This window comes from Heptranchias perlo, chromosome 9 (assembly GCF_035084215.1).
Source record: "Heptranchias perlo isolate sHepPer1 chromosome 9, sHepPer1.hap1, whole genome shotgun sequence".
In the NCBI taxonomy this organism is placed as follows: domain Eukaryota; kingdom Metazoa; phylum Chordata; class Chondrichthyes; order Hexanchiformes; family Hexanchidae; genus Heptranchias; species Heptranchias perlo.
The window spans coordinates 57,189,617-57,210,742 of NC_090333.1; the positions used below are offsets into that span (position 1 = coordinate 57,189,617).

Genomic DNA, 21,126 nt, shown 5'->3' on the forward strand with positions numbered 1-21,126 from the left:
GCATCAGGAAGGGTTAGCACCCACGTTTGTGACATTCAAGCTGTGAGTAATCAGTTGTTTTTGTGTTGCCAGTGATGCTGCGAATCCACTTAGCCATGTAGCTGCTTAAATAACTCAGGTAGATCCACTTCTACTTAGAGCTCAGTAATACGGTGCTGCCAGGGAGTTGTTGATGAGTGTTTTTTTAATTGACATACAACAAACACATAAGACCATGTGAGATGCTGCCACATCATGCTTAACATTGATGAGCAGTGGTGCACAGCCTGTTGTTTAAAGCATATTTGACTCAGAGCTGCCTATGGATAAGTACCCTACATGCTAATAATGAATGGTTCACCCTTATATTTACTTTTCCTCTCTAATGACCATGTTGGTGGAAGATTTCCTCTGGGTGTTGTTGACATCGGAAATGTTAGAGCCGATTTTAACTCCCAGCAGGAAGCCAGCGGGAGCAGACATCAATCCCACACAGGAGTCTTCCTCAGAGGCTCAGCAGATTACAACTGCTGGGCCTCGTTTGAATGCCGAAGTCGGCTGCTCGCCCATTTCAGGCAGAAAGTGGCAGTTGGTCGGCAGGGGGAGAGGGGGTGTGGGGAACGACGATCATGCTGCCAAAAGTCTGCCCACTGGCACCGAGAAGCTGCTGGCAGCAAGGTAAGTCTGGGAGAGGGGTGTTGTGGCGGGCGGACCTGGGGCAGCAGAGGCCCGGACCTTTCTCCTGGCCCCACTATGGAAAGTATTTTAACTTACATTAGAGGGCCTCGCTGGCTTCCTGACAGCTTTACCTGCTCGGGCGCGGACTAAAATGTCATCGGGGACCCATGTACATCATAGGACTCCAACTTGCATTTATTATGAAGCTGACGCCTGACGTCTCGTCTGCTGCCAAAACCAGCTGCGTTAAAATGGGGAATCGAGGGGATTGAACTGGGAAATGGAGCTGCTCCATTCTAATTGCTTCCCTTCTCCTTTCCCAGTGAAAATTTCCCATGTTCACTATTTCCAGCAAAATTGTAAAACCACTCTAAAAGAAAGGGTTGATGATTTAATTAGAGGTTATCTTCTCACTGTGTTTATGATGTTGCTGATGCATAGGGTTAAAAATTCTTCTGCGCTCACTGGGGAATGGATATCGGGAAACTGCACACTTACAGCCTGTAATTTTCAATCCATTAAAGTTAATGGACAGAAAATCACAGGCTGGGAGTACACAATTTTTCCCAATATGAACAGACCAATTACTAATGAGATGTTCTTTACCGGAGTTTTGTATTTTAGAGAATGTGAAGATGCAGAATGCCATGAAGTCAGGCACATGGCTGCCAATCACAAGATGAGATAAATTCTGCCACTTCCACCATATGACATGATTTTGTGAGTTAGGGGCAATCCAGAAAAATCAGGCGACATTCTAGTTTCCACTTGACTATTCGTCTTTGCCGCTTGTGCATAAATAGAACCAACGTGAATATTGTCACTAATATTCCAGCCATGAAGTGTGACGTGCTGAGGAGTCCAGACAGAGGAACCTTTAACTGCTCCCATCGCAATGGAGACTTCAGTTACAACTCATTGTGTGATTTTAGCTGCGCTGAAGGATTTATATTAACGGGATCAGACAGACTAGAGTGTGGAGCTTCTGGACAATGGACAGCACAGACCCCCACTTGTAAAGGTATTGCATCAAGTGAACACACATTTGTGATTTGCGCTGAACTCTTCAGTCAAAAACTGGTTTAATTTCTATAATAATGTAAGCTATTTATACACATAAAAGAGATATGCTGTGTTTCACCTTTACAAATGTACATTGAAATTCAAACTCATACTTCGGCTGTAAGCTGTTAGACACTGACACAGCCTGAAAGAGGGGCAATAAACTGCTCCAATCCCATTGGAGACTTCAGTTACAGTTCAACATGTGATTTTAACTGTGCTGAAGGGTTTGCACTGAACGGATCAGACAGGCTTCAGTGTCAAGTCAATGGGCAGTAGACTGCAGACACTCCCAGCTGTAAAGGTACTGAGGAACATTAGGTGAACTATCAAATATTAAAATGGTGTAATAAAGCAACAATTCCCCAAAACCTGTCTGCATTCCTGCAGAGCTATGAGCATTGGAAAACCTGTACAGCTTTCAAAACATTCACATCTCTTTCATGAAACTAAGAACTTATATTTCAGCTATAAACTGTGAGACACTGACACAGCCTGAAAGAGGGCCAATGAATTGCTCTCATCTCATTGGAGACTTCAATTACAGCTCAACATAAGACATCAGCTGCACTGCAGGCTTTATTTTAAGGGAAGTGGATAAACTCTAGCAATGAACAGTAAAAACCTCAATTGATAAAGCTGTCACTCACTAAATTAATGCTTATTTATCAATTTGGTTTTAAACTCTTCAGTAAAAGCTGGCTTCATCTCCACAGTGTTGTAAGTTATATATCCTTACACACATGCATATGCTGTGTCTCACGTTTCAAAATACACTTTGAAATTCCAGTCTTGTATAAATAGAACCAACGTGAATATTGTCACTAATATTCCAGCCATGAAGTGTGACGTGCTGAGGAGTCCAGACAGAGGAACCTTTAACTGCTCCCATCGCAATGGAGACTTCAGTTACAACTCATTGTGTGATTTTAGCTGCGCTGAAGGGTTTATATTAACGGGATCAGACAGACTAGAGTGTGGAGCTTCTGGACAATGGACAGCACAGACCCCCACTTGTAAAGGTATTGCATCAAATGAACACACATTTGTGATTTGTGCTGAACTCTTCAGTCAAAAACTGGTTTAATTTCTATAATAATGTAAGCTATTTATACACATAAAAGAGATATGCTGTGTTTCACCTTTACAAATGTACATTGAAATTCAAACTCGTACTTCAGCTGTAAGCTGTCAGACACTGACACAGCCTGAAAGAGGGGCAATAAACTGCTCCAATCCCATTGGAGACTTCAGTTACAGATATGCAAAACTTTCAATAAAAGCTGCAATATTTAAAGTTGAGAAAATATATAGTATATGCCATCTTTCAAAGTACTAATTTTAAGTTCTAATCTTGTATTTCAGTTATAAACTGTCAGACGCTGATACAGCCTGAACGAGGGGCAGTGAACTGCGCCCATCCCATCAGAGACTTCAGTTACAACTCAACTTGTCACTTTAGCTGCAATGAGGGATTTGTACTGCAAGGGTCAGACATGCTTCAGTGTCAAGCCAATCGGCAATGGACAGCACTGCCCCCTAGCTGTAAAGGTACTGAGGAACATTACATTTTTAAATCATACGTAAAGCTGTTCTACAATATTTGAAGCTATACCTTACTTTAGAGAATATATGTTTTATATCTAAACATGCTCATCTTAAAATTTGAAACGTGTGTTTCAGCTGTAAGCTGTCAGAAATTAACACAGCCTGAACAAGGAATGATGGCTTGCTCCCATCCCATTGGAGATTTCCATTACAACTCAACATGTGGCTTCAAATGTGCTGAAGGATTTGTACTGCATGGGTTAGACAGGCTTCAATGTCGAGCTAACGGACAGTGGACAGCCCTGACCCCCAGCTGTAAAGGTAGAATGTACACCAATGCTGCAACATCCATCAAGTGTTGGGCCCTTTGAGCAATTTGTTCTGTTGAATAAGAACAAAGGAACGCGCTGGGCTGGAAAAAGCCATTATTCGCCTGCGAGGAATTACGATTCAGGCTATATTTTCTCGCAGTTGTTAATGTGAGTGAAAGTTGTTAATGTGGATGAAAGTTAATGAGAATATAAAATGATCTCCCAACTTTTCCACTCACATTAGCAGCAGAGGAAAACACTTTACACTACACATTTGGTGGCTGATATTTTTTCTCGTCAATGTCGTTGTACTTAATAAAGATATAATTTTAAACATATGCCTTGCAAGGACTGCCCCTTTGCTCTGGTTAATCATTGGACTCTCGACATAGAGAGCTGTGCTTTAAAATCTCAATCTGTTGTTTGTATTCAGATAACCTTTTTTCATTAATTGGGAATAGGCTGCTGGATGTGCTGTACTGGGTGTCATTGGAAGCTCTGTTGCTGGATAGATGGAGGAAAGGAGACAGGAAAAATGTGAATGAGAAAGTGCATGAAAACTGTTACATGCTGACAGCAGAACCATTGAGATAACAGCGCTCTGTCCAATTGTAGTTACTGTTAATATACTGGGCAATAAAGAAACTAGTAAACTGCTGTCACCTTTTGTTACAGAGGGTGCACCATGTGAAAGTGCACTTCCAACACCACCAAAACAGGTTAACTGGTCATTTATCTCACTGCTGTCTGTGGGATCTTGCTGCAAATTGGCTGCAGCTACATAACAGCAGTGACTAAACTTTAAAAGTAATTAATTGGCTGTGAAGTGCATGGGACATTCTGAGGATGTGAAAGGTGCTTTATAAATGCAAGTTCTTTCCTTCTTTCTGTTTGACCAGCCACAAGGTAGTATACTGGTAGTGCTGGAGGGGTTTGTGGTAAAGACCAGTCCATCATCCCAACTATCAGAACAGTTGTAAAGGTGGCAGTTGGGATCTTATTAAGAGTGAAAAACGATAGAAAACAAAATAGGCAAATTGTAAGAATAGTATTTTCTTTTAAATTAAAAACTTTGTTATCTCAAGTTTTAAAAATATTCTTATTAAAGCAATTATCTTCAGCCAGAACATTATTGCCCTTGAGAGGTTAAAGAGGTGAGCAGTAAAGATGTATAAGAGTATCAGGAATTTAAGTTAAAGAGGAAAAGTTAAAGAAATATAGTATGTTTTCTTTGAAAAGCAAAGATTCAAGGTGACCTAACTGAAATGTTCAAGATTATGGAGGGAATTCACAAAGGCGACCAGGAAAATTGTTCACTATCGGGAAGAGTTCAAATACTAGGATGCAGGAATTAAAAATGAGAAAAGTCAGGAGGAACATTTTCACCCAAAGGGGTGATAGTTGTAGAATAAACTACCGCAGAAGGCCACTGAAGTGAACAGTATAAATGGGTTTAAGAAAACATTAGATGTATTTCTGAAGATAGAAATAATTGAGTGATATGGTGAGATTATAGGTAGGTTGGCCGGATGTATAAAAATGGACAAGCCTCTTGGACCTAATGGATTTTTCCTGTTCCAAAAATACTTATGTTGAATTGAAGAAGGTATTACTTATCCAATAATTTTCTTTTTAATGAAACAAGAATATTTGGTTCAAGCTTATTATTTTTTTCTTTAATTGAATGAATTAGATAGAAAATCAATGTGAAGTCTTTAGGTTGGGTTTGGCCTGTTGGCTCTGCAGAATGTTGACACGGAAACATTATGGCACTTAGACCTTCCCTAGTAATGGCTGACATTATCAACAGGTGGGAGTGAAGGAATGTAATTCAGTAATTAAAAAAAAATCTCCATTATTCCAGCTGTGAAATGCAACATATTGAAGACTCCGAACCATGGCATCATGAGCTGCTCCCATCCTATTGGAGAGTTTAGTTACCACTCGGCATGTGACCTTGGCTGTGTGGAGGGCTTCATTTTGAATGGAACAGATGGGCTTGAGTGTACAGCTTCAGGAAGGTGGACAAATGAGATGCCAGGTTGCATAGGTACATGATTACTTAAAATCATTTAATACTGAAGTATTTGGTTATTTGGTTCTTTTGCTCTTTAATCATTAAAATTTCCTCCTTTTATGTTCCTCTGTGCACCAGTGTCCAGTTGAGAGGGCAGGTAACCAACTTGCCCTCAAGATTTTGCCACTAGAGCTGCATGTGAATTGAGACATGGCATTTCCCCAAGGGAGAGGGGGAAGATTTGACAGCTTTTGACCCTTGCCTGTTTTCTCTTATTTCCTGCTGGCTGTCCCAAGAGTGGCACGGGCAAAGGCCTAAGAGTAGATTATTTGTCAGCCCCGTCAGTTGGGGAATTGCACTTGGCAAAGAAAGCGCAAAGAAAGTAAATTAACTTGGACAAAAAAAATAAGGCTTGGAGTTTTCCTTTGTTTATGGATTATTACCAGTGGTAATTGTTACCACTTGGTCTGTCTTCTACTACTGACAAAAATCAACAGAATGGAATATTTGAATGACTCCCCAGCAGCACAGTGGTAGCGCTCGGGGCATAAATGTAGCCACTGGCACTGAGAAGATGGGAAGTAGCGTTAAACCAATAAGTGAAGGCTGAGTTTCAGCAAAGCAGGTTTCTTTATTGAATATCTCCTTTCCTGAATGCTGTTTTGATGCATGACTTAAGTCCTGCTTTGCTGTGGCAAGCCTCTAACTACACGCAGGGGAAGGACCTATTTTTTTTTTCCTGTTTTAAATATCACTGGTGTGCAGTCAAGGCTAACCTTAGCTTTCCTCATCTCTGTGGACTTTTCAAAACTAGTAAACTGGGAGCTGGTAGATTGCCGGTTCTTTATGTGTGAACCTAGATAGTGAGTGTCAGGAACCCAGTTGATGTGGGGCATAACAGCCCATCCCATCCTGTTATCACCCAACAACTACACATGTAGTTTCCAGCTGAAACCACTGGACAGCAATCTCGACTGCTTTACTCCTCCTCGCCCCCGCCCCCCCCCCCCCACCACCACCGGCCAGGAGCACTGAGGCCAACTGAAGCTTCCCATTGCTGCCTCAGCTAACTCATTACAGACTGGGAATCAAACCAGTTACCCTAATCTGTCCTTTTTGTAACAACTGAATAGCACCAGCATTAATGCCAGCACTACCATGAATTAGCCATTACCAACCAACTGATGAAGCCCTCTCAAAAACCAGGCAGTGAATTTGTGTCAGCAAAATCTAACCCAAAGATTATTAAAAAAGAAATGATTTCTGATTGAGTACCTTTGTGATGTGGAAAACGTTGATGCTAATACATTTTCTAATTACGATACAATAGAGTAAATTTGGCACTTCTGCACTCTCGACAGGAAGCCATGTTTGAACATAGGAACTGGAGTAGACATTCAGCCCCTCCAGCCTGTTCTGCTATTCAATTAGATCATGGCTGATCTAACTCCATTTACCTGCCTTGACTCCATGGGCACTAAATTGGGCCATGTAGCACCAGCTATGCAGCCTCTCGAAGTGCCAAGATGACGTCTTGGCTGCGCATGCACGTTTCCAGCGTGACGTGTGATGGACGCCATCTTGGTATAGGAGTTAGCGCATACACAAATATCGAATGCCGGCTGCATGTAAAGTAAGGAGAAAATGGATACAATCAGTGTGCAGTGCTGATTTAAAGGGATAGACACCATTTTAGCACTTGACGCTCAACTCAAAGCACAGTCTTAACCCTGACCATCTGAACGTGTCTTAGAGTGTCTGGAGGAACCCCTCCCGGCACTATTTAAAGGGACCATGCAGGATTTACAGGTTAGTGGCTGGATTATTGCTTCTGGCTGCCAACTGTTTTTGGAGTTCTCCTATACTTGAATACTAGGACGCGGGGACATAACCTAACATTTGGAGCGAGGAATTGCAGGAGTGAATTTAGGAAATGCTTCCACACACAAAGGGTGGGAGAAGTTTGGAATGGTCTTCTGTAAACGGCAGTTGATGCTAGCTCAATTGTGAATTCTAAATCTGAGATTGATAGATTTCTGTGAACTAAGGGTATTAAGGGATATGGGGCTAAGGCAGGTATATGGAGTTAGGTCACAGGTCTGCTATGATCTCATTGAATGGCGAAACAGGCTCGAGGAGCTAAATGCCACTGCCACTTGCTGTCTCCTGATATGCGCCACCTTCTCCTGCAAGAAAGTGGGACGTGTGTCTGGGTGATATGCCTGTCATGGTTGAATAGCTGCCAGTGTGTGTGGCCTGTGAGTTGTGAGTAGGCAGCTTGCAACAGTGGTAATGTGTAAGGGTGAGAGGAAAGCATCTGATTGGAAGAGTTGAGTACTGATGGAAAGAGTTTGTTGGTATGTGAATAATGGGGGGCAGTGATGGAGGGCCTGAATCTCTTAAAGGGAGCAGTGGTGCAGTTGGTAGGAGACGCCACTTGACAGTTTACCTCACTCACCTTGACCACTTGTGTCAAAGCATTGAATTTGTTCCTGCATTGCATCCATGTTCTCCTCTACTGCCTCCCACTGCCTTTTGGGCATATGTCTGGAGGGTCTTTTGCGCCCTCCCCCCCCTCACCCCGGTGGATATAGGATGTCCCTCCTTCTGTCCACCTCTTGCACCAAGGCCTCTAGTGCATCATCAGAGAACCTTGGTGCACATACTCTTGAAGGCGTGGTACAAACTCAGATCGGCAGATTGGTGAGGTCTGGCATGTAGATTGGAGGATATGGGATTTAGTAGTGTGCAACCTTTATTCAATGTTTCAATGTAAACAAAGGGATGGGACCTGCATCTTTTACATGTGTGATATCTGATCTCCGTTCAGACTCCGTGCAGACAGCAGACTGTTATTTTTAGCAAATAACAGGTACCGTCTACCTTTAAGAGATTTTAAGAGATATCCTCTCTTTAAGAGATTCAGGCTCCCCCTGCTAGTGGAAAGTGCAAATTGCATCGAATCCACGTGCAAGGCCTGGATTTGAATACAGCTTGCAGGTGAGTACTGTGGCAGGACGAAATTCTTGGCCATTGGGCATGGGTTAATAGCGGATCACGCTACCTACGCCCAATATTAGGCCCTATTGAATTTTTTTCCCCCCTTATCCCTTAATACCCTTGGCTAGAAAAAAATCTATCGATCTCAGATTTGAAATTATTAAATGAGCTAGCATCTATTGCTTTTTGTGGGAGAGAGTTCCACACTTCTACCACCCTTTGTGTGAAGAAGTGTTTCCTAACTTCACTCCTGAATGTGCATTGGAGAATTGGCACTACACTGCTGTAGCCCCATCTCCAGCCAGTGCTCTGTTCAAGCAGTTCTCTGTTGCGAGCATAGAATTTACCCTGATGGCTTCTTTTTTTAAAAAAAGGATGTTTAATACAAATATATACAGAAGAGATTTTTAAGTTTAAGGTTATTTATATTGACTATATTTTATATTGTTGATTTCTGCCAAATTCTTTTTGCAATATAGTAAATGTTAAAAAACATTGACTCTATCAATAATTATTGGCCAGTGATGTACTGAGCCTTAATGATACTGCTCTTTGAAATCCAACACAGTGGTGAAATGTCAGGAACTGAATATTTATCGGCCAGTGATCATGAACTGTTCACATCCTCTTGGGAACTTCAGCTTCAGCTCACTATGTGACTTTGACTGCATCAAGGGCTTTATGTTGGAAGGACCTGTGAGACTCCAGTGCAATGAATCTGGACAATGGACACAGGAGATTCCATCTTGTAACGGTACTATTTAGAAAATCTAGTTATTCACAGTGATCTAAAGCCATTTGAATACTCCTTTGAGAATTAATATAAGAATGCAACATGTCATTTATGTAATAGTCCAGAACAGGTTTTATATGTTGATCTGTTGAGAGATGGACTACAGGAGAGAAAGAAATATAAAGTGAGAGAGGGTGGCTCTGTTAGTAAATGAACAGCTCAATGTTATGCTGACCCCAATAGACCAGAAAGGTCCCAGGTTAGATCCCTGATTTGTGCTCAGCTAATTCCAGTTAGGGTTGAGGAGAGGTGCTACAATTCACCTCAGTCCCTTGGACTCCAGTTTTCACTCCCGACAGCTATCTACAGACCCCCAACTAGAAAGTACACACATCATGTAAGTACAGGGTTGGGCTTATTGTGATGCCTTCCACAATCAAATAATCTGCCCACATTCACTGCTAACACTTACTTGTGTGCCCTAATTTTGTGATTCTAGTAAAATAAGGTAAGGTGATACAACTTTAATGATTCACGCAAACATGCACATGCACACCCTGTCTTGAGGATTGGGCAATGCTGTAACTATATGAAAGATCACAACAATTGAAGGATGCTTGCTGGATGGTGCCACCTTGACTCCAAACTCTCCACAGCTTTTGAACCACATAGGGCCAGTGCCACCTTCAGGATGGCTGGCCAACTTCTTGCCCGCATTTGCTCCCGAAGGTTGTGGGCAGCCTTGGCCTGTAAAGAGCGCACATTTCTGGCGTGTTTTGTTTGTGAATGAGTAATGGAAGTAGCACGCTGTGCATTGAGGGCCCCCCTCCCCCACCCTATGGCCCAGACTTCTCCCAGTAATTTGCAAACTGCTCATTTGTCTGTTCTCTTTTCCGGGTGTCATGTGAAGTGCTCTGTGCATAGAAATCTTGTGTCCTCATTTCAATGTGCCTTACAGGCTCTGTAGAATGAAGGTCTGTAACATCAAGGGGATAATACATTGAGGAACCTTCTGTAGCTGCTCTTTCAGAAGGTCCAGCAAATTGATAGTTACACTGGGACCACAGCTTGAGTATGCATGTATGCCTCAGTGAGTACATTTATCTTGACACTTCTTCTGATGCCACAAAATTTCTTTCTATGTGGTCCCTTGAGTCTCTGGTTTTGGTGAGGGGGAGCTTTCTGCCTTGACGAGGGAAATCCTCCTTTGTACCACTCTCATCAAGGCTGAATGCTGGCATCTTCCCCATGATCATTTCGTCAATAATTCCAATGGTGTGTTTCAGTTTCAAACTCCTGACATTGATATCATGTGTTTGTGAGTTAATTTAATTAATCATTTTACACTTCCAAGGTCAAGTGGCATCATCAACATTAGCTTTGGGATTAAGAAATAGCTAGTGGTAAGGTGGGAGGTTTCCAAAAACCAATAAACTAGAATATTTTATCAATAAATGTTTTAAACCACCAATCTTTATAAAGTTCTCGCTTCCTCTTCACAATAACACTGGCAAGGACAAACACTGCACCATGTACAAATCACGGACACAAACATGCAACCTGTCCCTATATAGCACACTGCACAGGAGCATTGAAGTGTTATGTTACATTGATGTGAAACAAATGAACGTAGTATGAACAGAGAGCAATAACTTACAAATGTAGTATTTTAAATTTTGCTGGTGCAGCACTATCAGGCTCTGTAACAATAGTAACGCATAGATATTCAATCTAATGATGTGACAGAGGTTACCAGTTATACCATGGTGACAGACTAATTCCCTTTTTCTGTTTAGTACTTGGCGGATTGCCCCCCACAATGAGTTTTCTGACTTACATAGGTGGAATTGGAGCAGCTGTCGTACTTGCTGTTACCATTGGTATGATTGTGGCCTGGATTAGAAAGAAACTGAAAAAACAAGGTAACTAGGTCTGACAGCTGTCCAAGAGTTGAATAGTTTATTTTTCTATGAGCTGACTATAAACCTTAATATTCCGCATGTTTTCAATTGTTTTCAGAAGATGATACAAAAGAACTAAACCCTCACAGGTAACTTCAATTTCTCTGTATTTTCTCCTAACTTCAAAATAAATGTTACATTTTCTGTGAATCTTTGTGCTTATCAAAGTGGGAATGTTAACCTGAGAAATGGAACACTTTTTTTATTTTGGGTGCCCAGTGTCATTGCCAAGTTCCCTGGACAAATACTGCTCAGTGGCTTCAAGGTACAGCTCCTTTTACTCTATCCAAAAAGTGCCTTCTCCCCAGTTTTGGAAGAGCACCACTTACTACGCCATAGTAATATTTTGCCCATATGAACTAAGCCTGTAGCCTTTCTGAGTAAAAATGTCAATTAGTGTCAGGTTTATGCTGTGGGTCCGTGCCCTCTGCCAATTGGGCTGAGGCTGCTCAAAAGTATTTCACGTATAACCCTTCTAGCCAGTAGAGAGGAGACTTTCATCACATCTCTACGGACTGGATTCAAACACAGGTTTTGGAGTAAAGAGACAGTGCACTGACCTACTGAGCCATTCAGTCCCCAATAAACATTTTTTAAGCTGTGGTTCAATTCGAAGCTGTTGTATTATTGTAGATGCCCTATTGATACAACACAAAACCAGCAGATGGAGTAGGAGAGTCTTGCAGCTCCATTGGACAGTTTCCTGATCTCAGGCAGGCTGTTAACTAGGGAAAAAACTGAATGAAAACCAAGCAGATTGAGGGGATGGCCATGAATATGGGTAGGAGAATATATGTGGAAGGAGAGAACAGGAAGGAGCAGAATTCAGAGGAGCAAGGGGAACATAGATCAGATTGAAATCGCCGAGGATGAGGAATTGCTAATTGCAGAGGCATATGGAAGAGACCCTCGTACGTTACATGGGAAAAAAAGCATATCCTACAACTCACGATGAGCAATGCCATGGGAGATTTGCTAGCGTGTATATAAACGTAGTGTGCATTTTATCCATAACACTCCAGGCATCACCATTTTTGTCACATCTCAGACATTACACTTGATAATGAAAATATATGTGACATTTGCACCTGATTAGGTAGGAAACATACCAATTGAATGTGAAAAGAAACAGGCAACTTTCAATGAAAAACGACCAGAATTGTATGAAAAGAGCCGATCCTGAATGACCAATCAGCTTACACATTAGCCCCAAATGCTTCCCAGCCCACCTGCTTATTCACCTGCACAAACTGTTTTCCAACCAACCAGGCTAAGCATGCCTAGCCTGAATCTTTCCTAGCCTCTTCCTATCCTGCTGAAACGAATTCCCAAGCTCTGACCTATTTATGGCCTGCCTCAGCCTGAAGCTGGTCCTCTCCATTATGTTAGGCTCCTCTATGGTATTTGTCGAATGTCGTTGCAATTATAATTGGAAAATGTAACAGAAGAGCCAAACACAACAGAGAAAAAAGACCTTGGTCTAGGGACGAACCAACAAACACTTCCACGCTAATACTGAAAATACTCAAGTTGAAATAACTCTAATTATTTAAAATTCCAAATGAATTTAACAAAGTACATTGAATTAACTGTAAACACCATAAAAAATTAAGTTCTAAATTGAAGCCTTGGGGCTGGTCAAGGCCTGAGCACTTGAACAAATGGTCTCAATTTCTGAACAAGTCCAATCAGAAGTGTTGATTCCTGAGGCGTACTCAATTCTAATTTTTTTTAATGAGCAACACCATGCAAGGTCAACTATTATGGAATTAAACCGCTATATTTGTCTTCCAGTACTGAAGGCACGGGAGATATGTTTGAGAATCCGGCGTTCAGCAATGCTCCTGCAGGTAAGACTATAAACATCATCAACATACTGTACTGTTTAAGTAGAAACTATAGTATGTAACCAATCTTAAAAGCGGAACATTTCTGAAGGAGGATGAGAACGCTTTTTGCTCTGCAGAAGATGCTGTCTGCTGTTGGTCTGGTACTTGCACTGGGAACCAGAGGTGGAAACGAGTACTGCTGCGGGCTCGAGAGGCCGTCTGGTTGATGCTCTTCAGCAGCAGCCAGAAGACTCCAAGGCCCAAAGATCCTGCTGGACGAAGAAGAAAAATTACTAAGCTGGTCCTTGTCGTCTTCAAGTTGCTCCCAGGGCCCCCTCAGCTCTGAGGAGGATCCCAGCATAAGCACCACCGCCAGTTTTTTTTTGGAGTGCCCTGTGTTTGGGAATCTCATTGATGGATATAGAAGAAATTGTGGAGGGAATACCAGGAATGCCCCCTTCTGCTTCATTTAGGGAGAGGAAAATCAGCCCTTGTATCTCTTCACTAGAAACTAGTGTAGTGGGGGAGGAGGACCTGATGTCACATGTCTCCACCCTTTTTTTCTTCTCCACAGCACTTAAGAATTGAGCATTCCCCAAGCACTGTGATGAGGAAAATCGGCCTGCCACTGTTTAGAAAAGTAATAAATTGAAAATTACAGCCCTACCTCGGATCGCTGGGGACCTGGCATCTTGGGGTTCTTATTTACCATTCTGATTTCAGTAATCTATTGTCTGTAGTTATTCATTCTCTCAAAGGCATGATCTTTTTAAACCCAGATAATTAAAATTAAACCAAGTAATTAATGAGAAGGCTGGAATGTAATGAATGTAAATTTAAAAGGGTCCCTTAAATATCATGTATAATTCATACAATATAGCCTTATAGCCTTCGTGAGTCACCTGACGAAGGAGAAAGCCTCCGAAGCTTGTGATTTTCAAATAAAACTGTTGGACTATAACCTGGTGTTGTAAGATTCCTTACATTTGTTTAATGACTGTCAGACCTGAAACTCAGTAAAATGTACATGTGTCGACAGCCAATGTGGAGAGCCAGTGAGGACAGGAGTGGGCTCATCTCTGTCGGTCGGTCGGTGAAAACTCTGCTGACACTGTCTACATTCACAGCCACCCAACTTGAAGTCACTCTTAAGCAGGGTCACAGGATAGTGTCCAGGAGCAAGAATCCTGCTGATTTCTCTCCTCCCTAGTCCAGGGCCAATTGCAATGCTGTGACTGGGAAAGTTTGGGAGAGCACTTTCAGTGTAAAGACATCCACCACCCCCCCTCTCATTTGTTAATACACCATAGTTTAAACTCTCTTCCACTTGATACTAGAACAATGAATGGCTCTGGTGGTATAAACAGGGATTGACATCCTTTCCAGTTCTGGAAATCTCTGTACGGTATTGGAAAGGGCTAGATTATCTGCAACAAATCATGACTGTTATCTCTGATCATCGATTACAATTCAGTGATCTGACTAGTTGACAGTGTGCTGGTGAAGAAGTGTAGGATCTGTGACCAATGTTCTGCCCCTCTGAACCCAACAGGTTGAGTGAACATTTTAGGAAGGGCTCAAAGTTTCAATGGAGGTTCTCCCACACCTGATACATAGGTGTTGGGGGGGCAGGGGGAGACAGCAATGTTTGTTCATCTATTACAGGATTCTTCTTCAGCCACTATGTTGCTGCCCCCTGGAACTCCATCCTTCAGCTCATTCACCTTGTGGATTTATGGCATATACTCTTGCCTTGTACATAAACCATGCTCTTTAGATAGTTAGAAAGCGATGTAATAATATGAACGTAAATGAAAGGGTACCATTAGTACCTGCGGGTGCACCTTCCTGTGGGGTAGACGGGGGGTGATTCCCTGTGAGTGCCACTCCCCAATGGGAGCACCAAATCATAGAATAACTCCTTAGAAGCCAACTTCTTTAGGTTTGAAACCCGAGTATAATTTTGTGGTAAATCTTTTTTTCTCAACAGGATCCACATGAATAGGACAATTACCATCAGTACAAATACAAAAAAGAAATAGGATGGCAAATGAATGGATGGTGTGTTGTACCTCGAGCATGTACTTCATAACTATACTCTGTAACGTGTTAACCTGACAGTGGAGGAGGGGGGCAAACCAACAGTTTAGACTGGATTTTTGGCTCTGTTCAATTGGTTGATTTTATGTTGCGAGCCAACTTTTTTAATATGCCAACAAAACACAGCTCTACCTCCTTGCTTCCTCCATTGCCCCCAGGGGTCTTGCCACTTTCTCCAACTGCCCCTCCAACATTAAGAACTGAATGAGCTAAAACTTCCTCCAGCTAAATGTCAGCAAAACCAAAGGCAACCCCTTTAGCTCCCACAAACACCCATTTACCATCAGCTTCTTTTCCATCAATCTGCCCAACGGTCATCTTGGACTAAGACCAGAAATGCAGAATCTTGTCATTCTGCTCATCCCTGACCGCTTATATCTGACCGCTTTCTTTCATCTTTGTGACATTGCTTGTCTCCCCCCACCTTCCCCACCATCCTTGCTGAAACCATAATCCACAGCTCCAACTTACTCCTTCTATCATCAATAAGCTACAATTCATCCATAATGATGTTTCTCAAATTCTCACTAGTACAAAAGCCACATCCTCATTACCTCTATCTTTGCCAAGGTCCACTGGTGCTTTGTGTCCCAGAGAATCAACTTCACCAAATCCCCCTTAACCTTGTCCCTCCTTACTTCTGCTGATCTCCAGCTCTGTGTCCCTGAATGCACCCTCCACTCCTCCAACGCCGGCCTGTTTCTCATTCCCCACTTCCTCCGCTTGACCATCAGTAGCTTCTTCTTTAGCCACTATGTCCCTGCCCCCTGGAGCTCCATCCTTCAGCACCTCCTCTGTCACCTTTCTCCCTGCCTTCAAGAGCCATCTTAAAAATGCTTCTCTTCGATCATGGTTTTGCCCCCTGTAGTAGGCCCATTTCTTCCTCTTCTCCCTCCTGCACATTGTTCATTTATTGCCCACGACTCTGCAAAGTGGTCTGAGATGTGTCTGTAAGCAGAGAGCATATAAAAATGTAATTTGTTGTTGATTTCTGTACATTTGAACAGCAAGGTGCTCAGGGTATTACCTTCACACTTAACAGATTCTTCTTTCTTTTTCTTTTAAATTTTTTTTATCAGAGTTCATGAGATGTTAAACCATTCTAACAGAATCAATGGTTTCAGGCTTCCCAAGCAAAGTTTGCAATAAGATGTTTACAATATATACAGCGGATGGAATAACCATGTAATTCCCTTGATCAATTAAAATTCAGTTAATGGTGCATTTAAGGAGCCACTGTCATTTCAAATGACCAAAACAGCCACACGGCCAAACCTTTTCATTTTCATGGCTTATTCTATCATCAACTTTCACTCATGAGTGCATCACAGTAAGCGAACATTCCACTGCACAAACCCTACTTTGTTGAACTGTGGTTAAAAAAAATCTTGTATCATTACAGATTACCTAAACAACAGGTGCATGCAAGGCAGTTACATAAATGATGGGGTACAGACAATGCCTCAGCTACACATTCACAGTTTAAGAGCTTAACCAAAGCCCTTTGTTATGTCAACATCTTGTAGTTCAGCGATAGATTTGTACTAGTGAACAACCAATGTGTCGTGAGCCAAATGTTACAATATGTTTCCTACATTACAACAGGACTACACTTCAAAAAGTACTTCATTGGTTGTAAAGCACTTTGGAGCATCCTGAGGTCATGAAAGGCGCAGTGTAAATGCAAGTCTTTCTTATTTTGTTTTCTTCTGTTGCTGGGGTGTAGTATTTTAAACCGGCCCAGATAATCAGTCACAATGTGAGAGATGCAGCATAAGTGGGCAATTCTTTCCATTCTGGTTCAGCTAAACAATGGCCCAGAATTTACTCCAAAAATGGGAGAAAAGGGATGAGGGACTTCAGTTACATGGATGGACTGGAGAAGCTGGGGTTGTTCTCCTTAGAGCAGAGAAGGTTGAGAGGAGATTTGATAGAAGTGTTCAAAATCATGAAGGGTTTAGATAAAGAAAATAATTGGCGGAAAGGTTGAGAACCAGAGGACGCAGATTTAAGGTGATTGGCAAAAGAACCAAAGGCGACGTGAGGAAAAACCTTTTTACGCAGCGAGTGGTTATGATCTGGAATGCGCTGCCTGAGAGGGTGGTGGAAGCAGATTCAATTGTGGCTTTCAAGAAGGAATTGGATAAATACTTGAAAGGAAAGAATTTGCAGGGCCATGGGGAAAGAGCGGGGGAATGGGACTAACTGGATTGCTCTTACAAAGAGCCGGCATGGGCTTGATGGGCCAAATAGCCTCCTTCTGTGCTGAAACCATTCTATGATTCTGAAAATAACAGATAGCGCTCACCGTTATTTAAGGACAAATGGAAGAGCAACTTCCGACGAGTGCACATGCGCAGTCAAACGTGCAAATCGGAAGTTGCTCTACCCGATTCCTTGCTCATTTGAAAGCTGCATGGGAAGGACAGCTCACCGGCGAAATGAATGGACCAGCATGAAGTTGCTGCTCTGCCCAGCTGGAAACTAACTAATCAACACAGAAAAAGATACACTAGGTTTTCTAGGTCTAAACTAACTTTTAATGGCATCGTAAGTCTTAATGACTGCCAAATAACCTCTCTGGCACTGAAAATTAACTTTTAAAAATGTGGAGTCACATTCCTGCTGATTTTAATTGTTGTTGGAGATTTTTTTTTAAAATGTAATTTTTATTTTTTAACTTTTTACTTCTGTCCCTTTTATCTCTGTCTTTTAATTCAATATTTCTTACCCTCTCTTTATTTTGCTTTCTCAAACTGATTTTACATTGAATTAATTGTTGTAGCTTCCTCTTCCTGGTTCTGACTCTGCGCGGCTTGTCAAGGATGCTTCAATCTGATTGGTTGAGGGGATAGAGAGATCCTTTCCCTGTTCACACTGCTCACAGATGCCCGGGAGAGGATGCTGCACTTTTTGCAGCTCACGATTACAGGAAGTTCCCACACTAAAGCCCGTGGATCGTTTGTGGGCAAGTTTAAATCTAATGAGCAGAGGGTGTTGTTCATTTGCCACTCAGAGCAAATTCCGGGCCAATGTGTTTTGATTATTTGCAACATTAACTGGTAAGTTTTGGCCCAGATGTGCTCCCATGTTGGGTGGTGGGGTCAACTGCGCATAACCGGCTCTTGATGGACCAGCCTAGGGATGATGCAAGAGCGGGATAAAAAGCATCACTGTTGTAACAGACATGGGTCTTCATCATGCCACTGGACCCTGTGACAGAGCAGCGGCTAGATGGACTTTAGAATAAGAATTTATCATTGGTGTCGTTGTGAAAGAGAAATGCCAGAGAGAGAATAATGGACACCAGGGAATGATAACAAAGCAATGATCTATTTGAAAGGCTTGTGATGGTTTATATTGAGATGTCACCACAAAACATTTACCAAGGAAGGCCATTAAATTGACTTGAGCAATTGGATAGATTTTTGTAAAAAAGGGGGATTGAGGGATGTGCTGAGATGGAAGCGCAGGTAGGTTGGGCTGAGGTATTTTAAAAAGTGGTAAGCTTGTCAGGCCTATTGGCCTTTCATGTTTCTAAAACTTTTATGTTCTAATTCTATCAAATAGAATCATAGAATCATAGAAGTTTACAACATGGAAACAGGCCCTTCGGCCCAACATGTCCATGTCGTCCAGTTTATACCACTAAGCTAGTCCCAATTGCCTGCACTTGGCCCATATCCCTCTATACCCATCTTACCCATGTAACTGTCCAAATGCTTTTTAAAAGACAAAATTGTACCCGCCTCTACTACTGCCTCTGGCAGCTCGTTCCAGACACTCACCACCCTTTGAGTGAAAAAATTGCCCCTCTGGACCCTTTTGTATCTCTCCCCTCTCACCTTAAATCTATGCCCCCTCGTTATAGACTCCCCTACCTTTGGGAAAAGATTTTGACTATCGACCTTATCTATGCCCCTCATTATTTTATAGACTTCTATAAGATCACCCCGAAACCTCCTACTCTCCAGGGAAAAAAGTCTCAGCCTATCCAACCTCTCCCTATAAGTCAAACCATCAAGTCCCGGTAGCATCCTAGTAAATCTTTTCTGCACTCTTTCTAGTTTAATAATATCCTTTCTATAATAGGGTGACCAGAACTGTACACAGTATTCCAAGTGTGGCCTTACTAATGTCTTGTACAACTTCAACAAGACATCCCAACTCCTGTATTCAGTGTTCTGACCAATGAAACCAAGCATGCTGAATGCCTTCTTCACCACCCTATCCACCTGTGACTCCACATTCAAGGAGCTATGAACCTGTACTCCTAGATCTCTTTGTTCTATAACTCTCCCCAATGCCCTACCATTAACGGAGTAGGTCCTGGCCCGATTTGATCTACCAAAATGCATCACCTCACATTTATCTAAATTAAACTCCATCTGCCATTCATCGGCCCACTGGCCCAATTTATCAAGATCCCGTTGCAATCCTAGACAACCTTCTTCACTGTCCACAATGCCACCAATCTTGGTGTCATCTGCAAACTTACTAACCATGCCTCCTAAATTCTCATCCAAATCATTAATATAAATAACAAATAACAGCGGACCCAGCACCGATCCCTGAGGCACACCGCTGGTCACAGGCCTCCAGTTTGAAAAACAACCCTCTACAACCACCCTCTGTCTTCTGCCGTCAATCCAATTTTGTATCCAATTGGCTACCTCACCTTGGATCCCGTGAGATTTAACCTTATGTAACAACCTACCATGCGGTACCTTGTCAAAGGCTTTGCTAAAGTCCATGTAGACCACGTCTACTGCACAGCCCTCATCTATCTTCTTGGTTACCCCTTCAAAAAACTCAATCAAATTTGTGAGACATAATTTTCCTCTCACAAAACCATGCTGACTGTTCCTAATCAGTCCCTGCCTCTCCAAATGGTTCAGATGGTTTATATATATGGTGAATAATGGGTATCTTGGAGCGAGTTATGGGCTAAAATCTAATTGAGGGGTCAGAAGTTCAGTTAGCTAAGCCCTAAGATTAGACTGCAGCCTGAATTCCTTCCTTGGTAATTGTTCTAATTTGATATGTAGTAAATTTTGCATACGCAGGTGGGTAAACATATGCTGGGGGTGATGCTCTCTTTTAGGTCAGTTTTTGTACCAGTATTGCTGTGAGTGTAAATATTGAATGTATGATCCTTGTCCTTAATGCAGTGTGAACATTTATTCATGATTGTGGTGTGCCTGTTGTAGGTTTATCAGGAAACACTGTGCTTTAAATTAGCAAGAAATTCTACATCCAGTTTGAATTACAGGTGACAAAATAACAAGTTGGTTATGACCTGTTCAGTGGAGATATTTATCATCACATTTACTTATGATGATTGCAATGTTTTCAATTAAAAAGTATTGACTATTGTGTTTTTTGCCTAGAAAGATTATCCCACACAGCTGTCACTTTGTCACTGTGGTGTCATACCTGTGAAAGTATGATCCTGATTTCCACTGTTCTTTTCTCCATACATGCTTTTTAAATAAATGATAACACATTACTGGAGTCAATTGTCTTCTCTTCCCTTGCTCTACAGGCAGAAAGTAGAGTAAATTTTCATTTCTGGGCTCCTGACAGGTGCAGCATGTGGGAAGCGCACTGCATCTGCAGAAGGATCCTAAGATGTTCCTGTCCTGGACCATTTTCATGGACTCCTGGCCATTGGCATTGGGGCTGTCTGGCTGCCTCGAGGCCACAGATCATCCTGGGGGAGGAGGTTAACTTAAAAATATTTCTTGATGGCTCCTCTTTGATCTCCATGAAGCCCCTGGGATCCCTCACAGACCCTTCATCCCTGCGGGGTTCCAGGCATAAGCCCAAGCACCAGCTTTCTTCAGGTGTCCTTCTCCTCAGGTGCCTAATGGTTGTGCGATTAAGAAGGCAAGGTGGGAGGCTGTGA

The 21,126-nt window shown here is 42.2% G+C and overlaps 1 protein-coding gene across 4 annotated transcripts in view; it reads left to right on the forward strand.

Annotated features, from left to right (window-relative positions):
- The window catches only part of LOC137325422 (P-selectin-like), a 54,998-nt gene extending 34,271 nt beyond the window's left edge, over window positions 1–20,727 (forward strand). The window contains exons 11-20 of one of the 4 annotated variants that reach the window (XM_067990521.1): window positions 1,493–1,678; window positions 2,556–2,741; window positions 3,085–3,270; window positions 3,403–3,588; window positions 5,443–5,628; window positions 9,164–9,349; window positions 11,125–11,250; window positions 11,348–11,378; window positions 13,084–13,139; window positions 15,109–20,727. In XM_067990521.1, the coding sequence (XP_067846622.1) occupies window positions 1,493–1,678; window positions 2,556–2,741; window positions 3,085–3,270; window positions 3,403–3,588; window positions 5,443–5,628; window positions 9,164–9,349; window positions 11,125–11,250; window positions 11,348–11,378; window positions 13,084–13,139; window positions 15,109–15,119 (1,340 nt within the window). In that variant the 3' untranslated portion in view covers window positions 15,120–20,727. Of the gene's footprint in view, window positions 1–1,492; window positions 1,679–2,555; window positions 2,742–3,084; window positions 3,271–3,402; window positions 3,589–5,442; window positions 5,629–9,163; window positions 9,350–11,124; window positions 11,251–11,347; window positions 11,379–13,083; window positions 13,140–13,692; window positions 14,080–15,108 lie in introns of those variants that run through there. The other 3 variants (XM_067990520.1, XM_067990522.1, XM_067990524.1) reach the window with 3 other exon arrangements.
- Window positions 20,728–21,126: the final 399 nt, after the last annotated feature.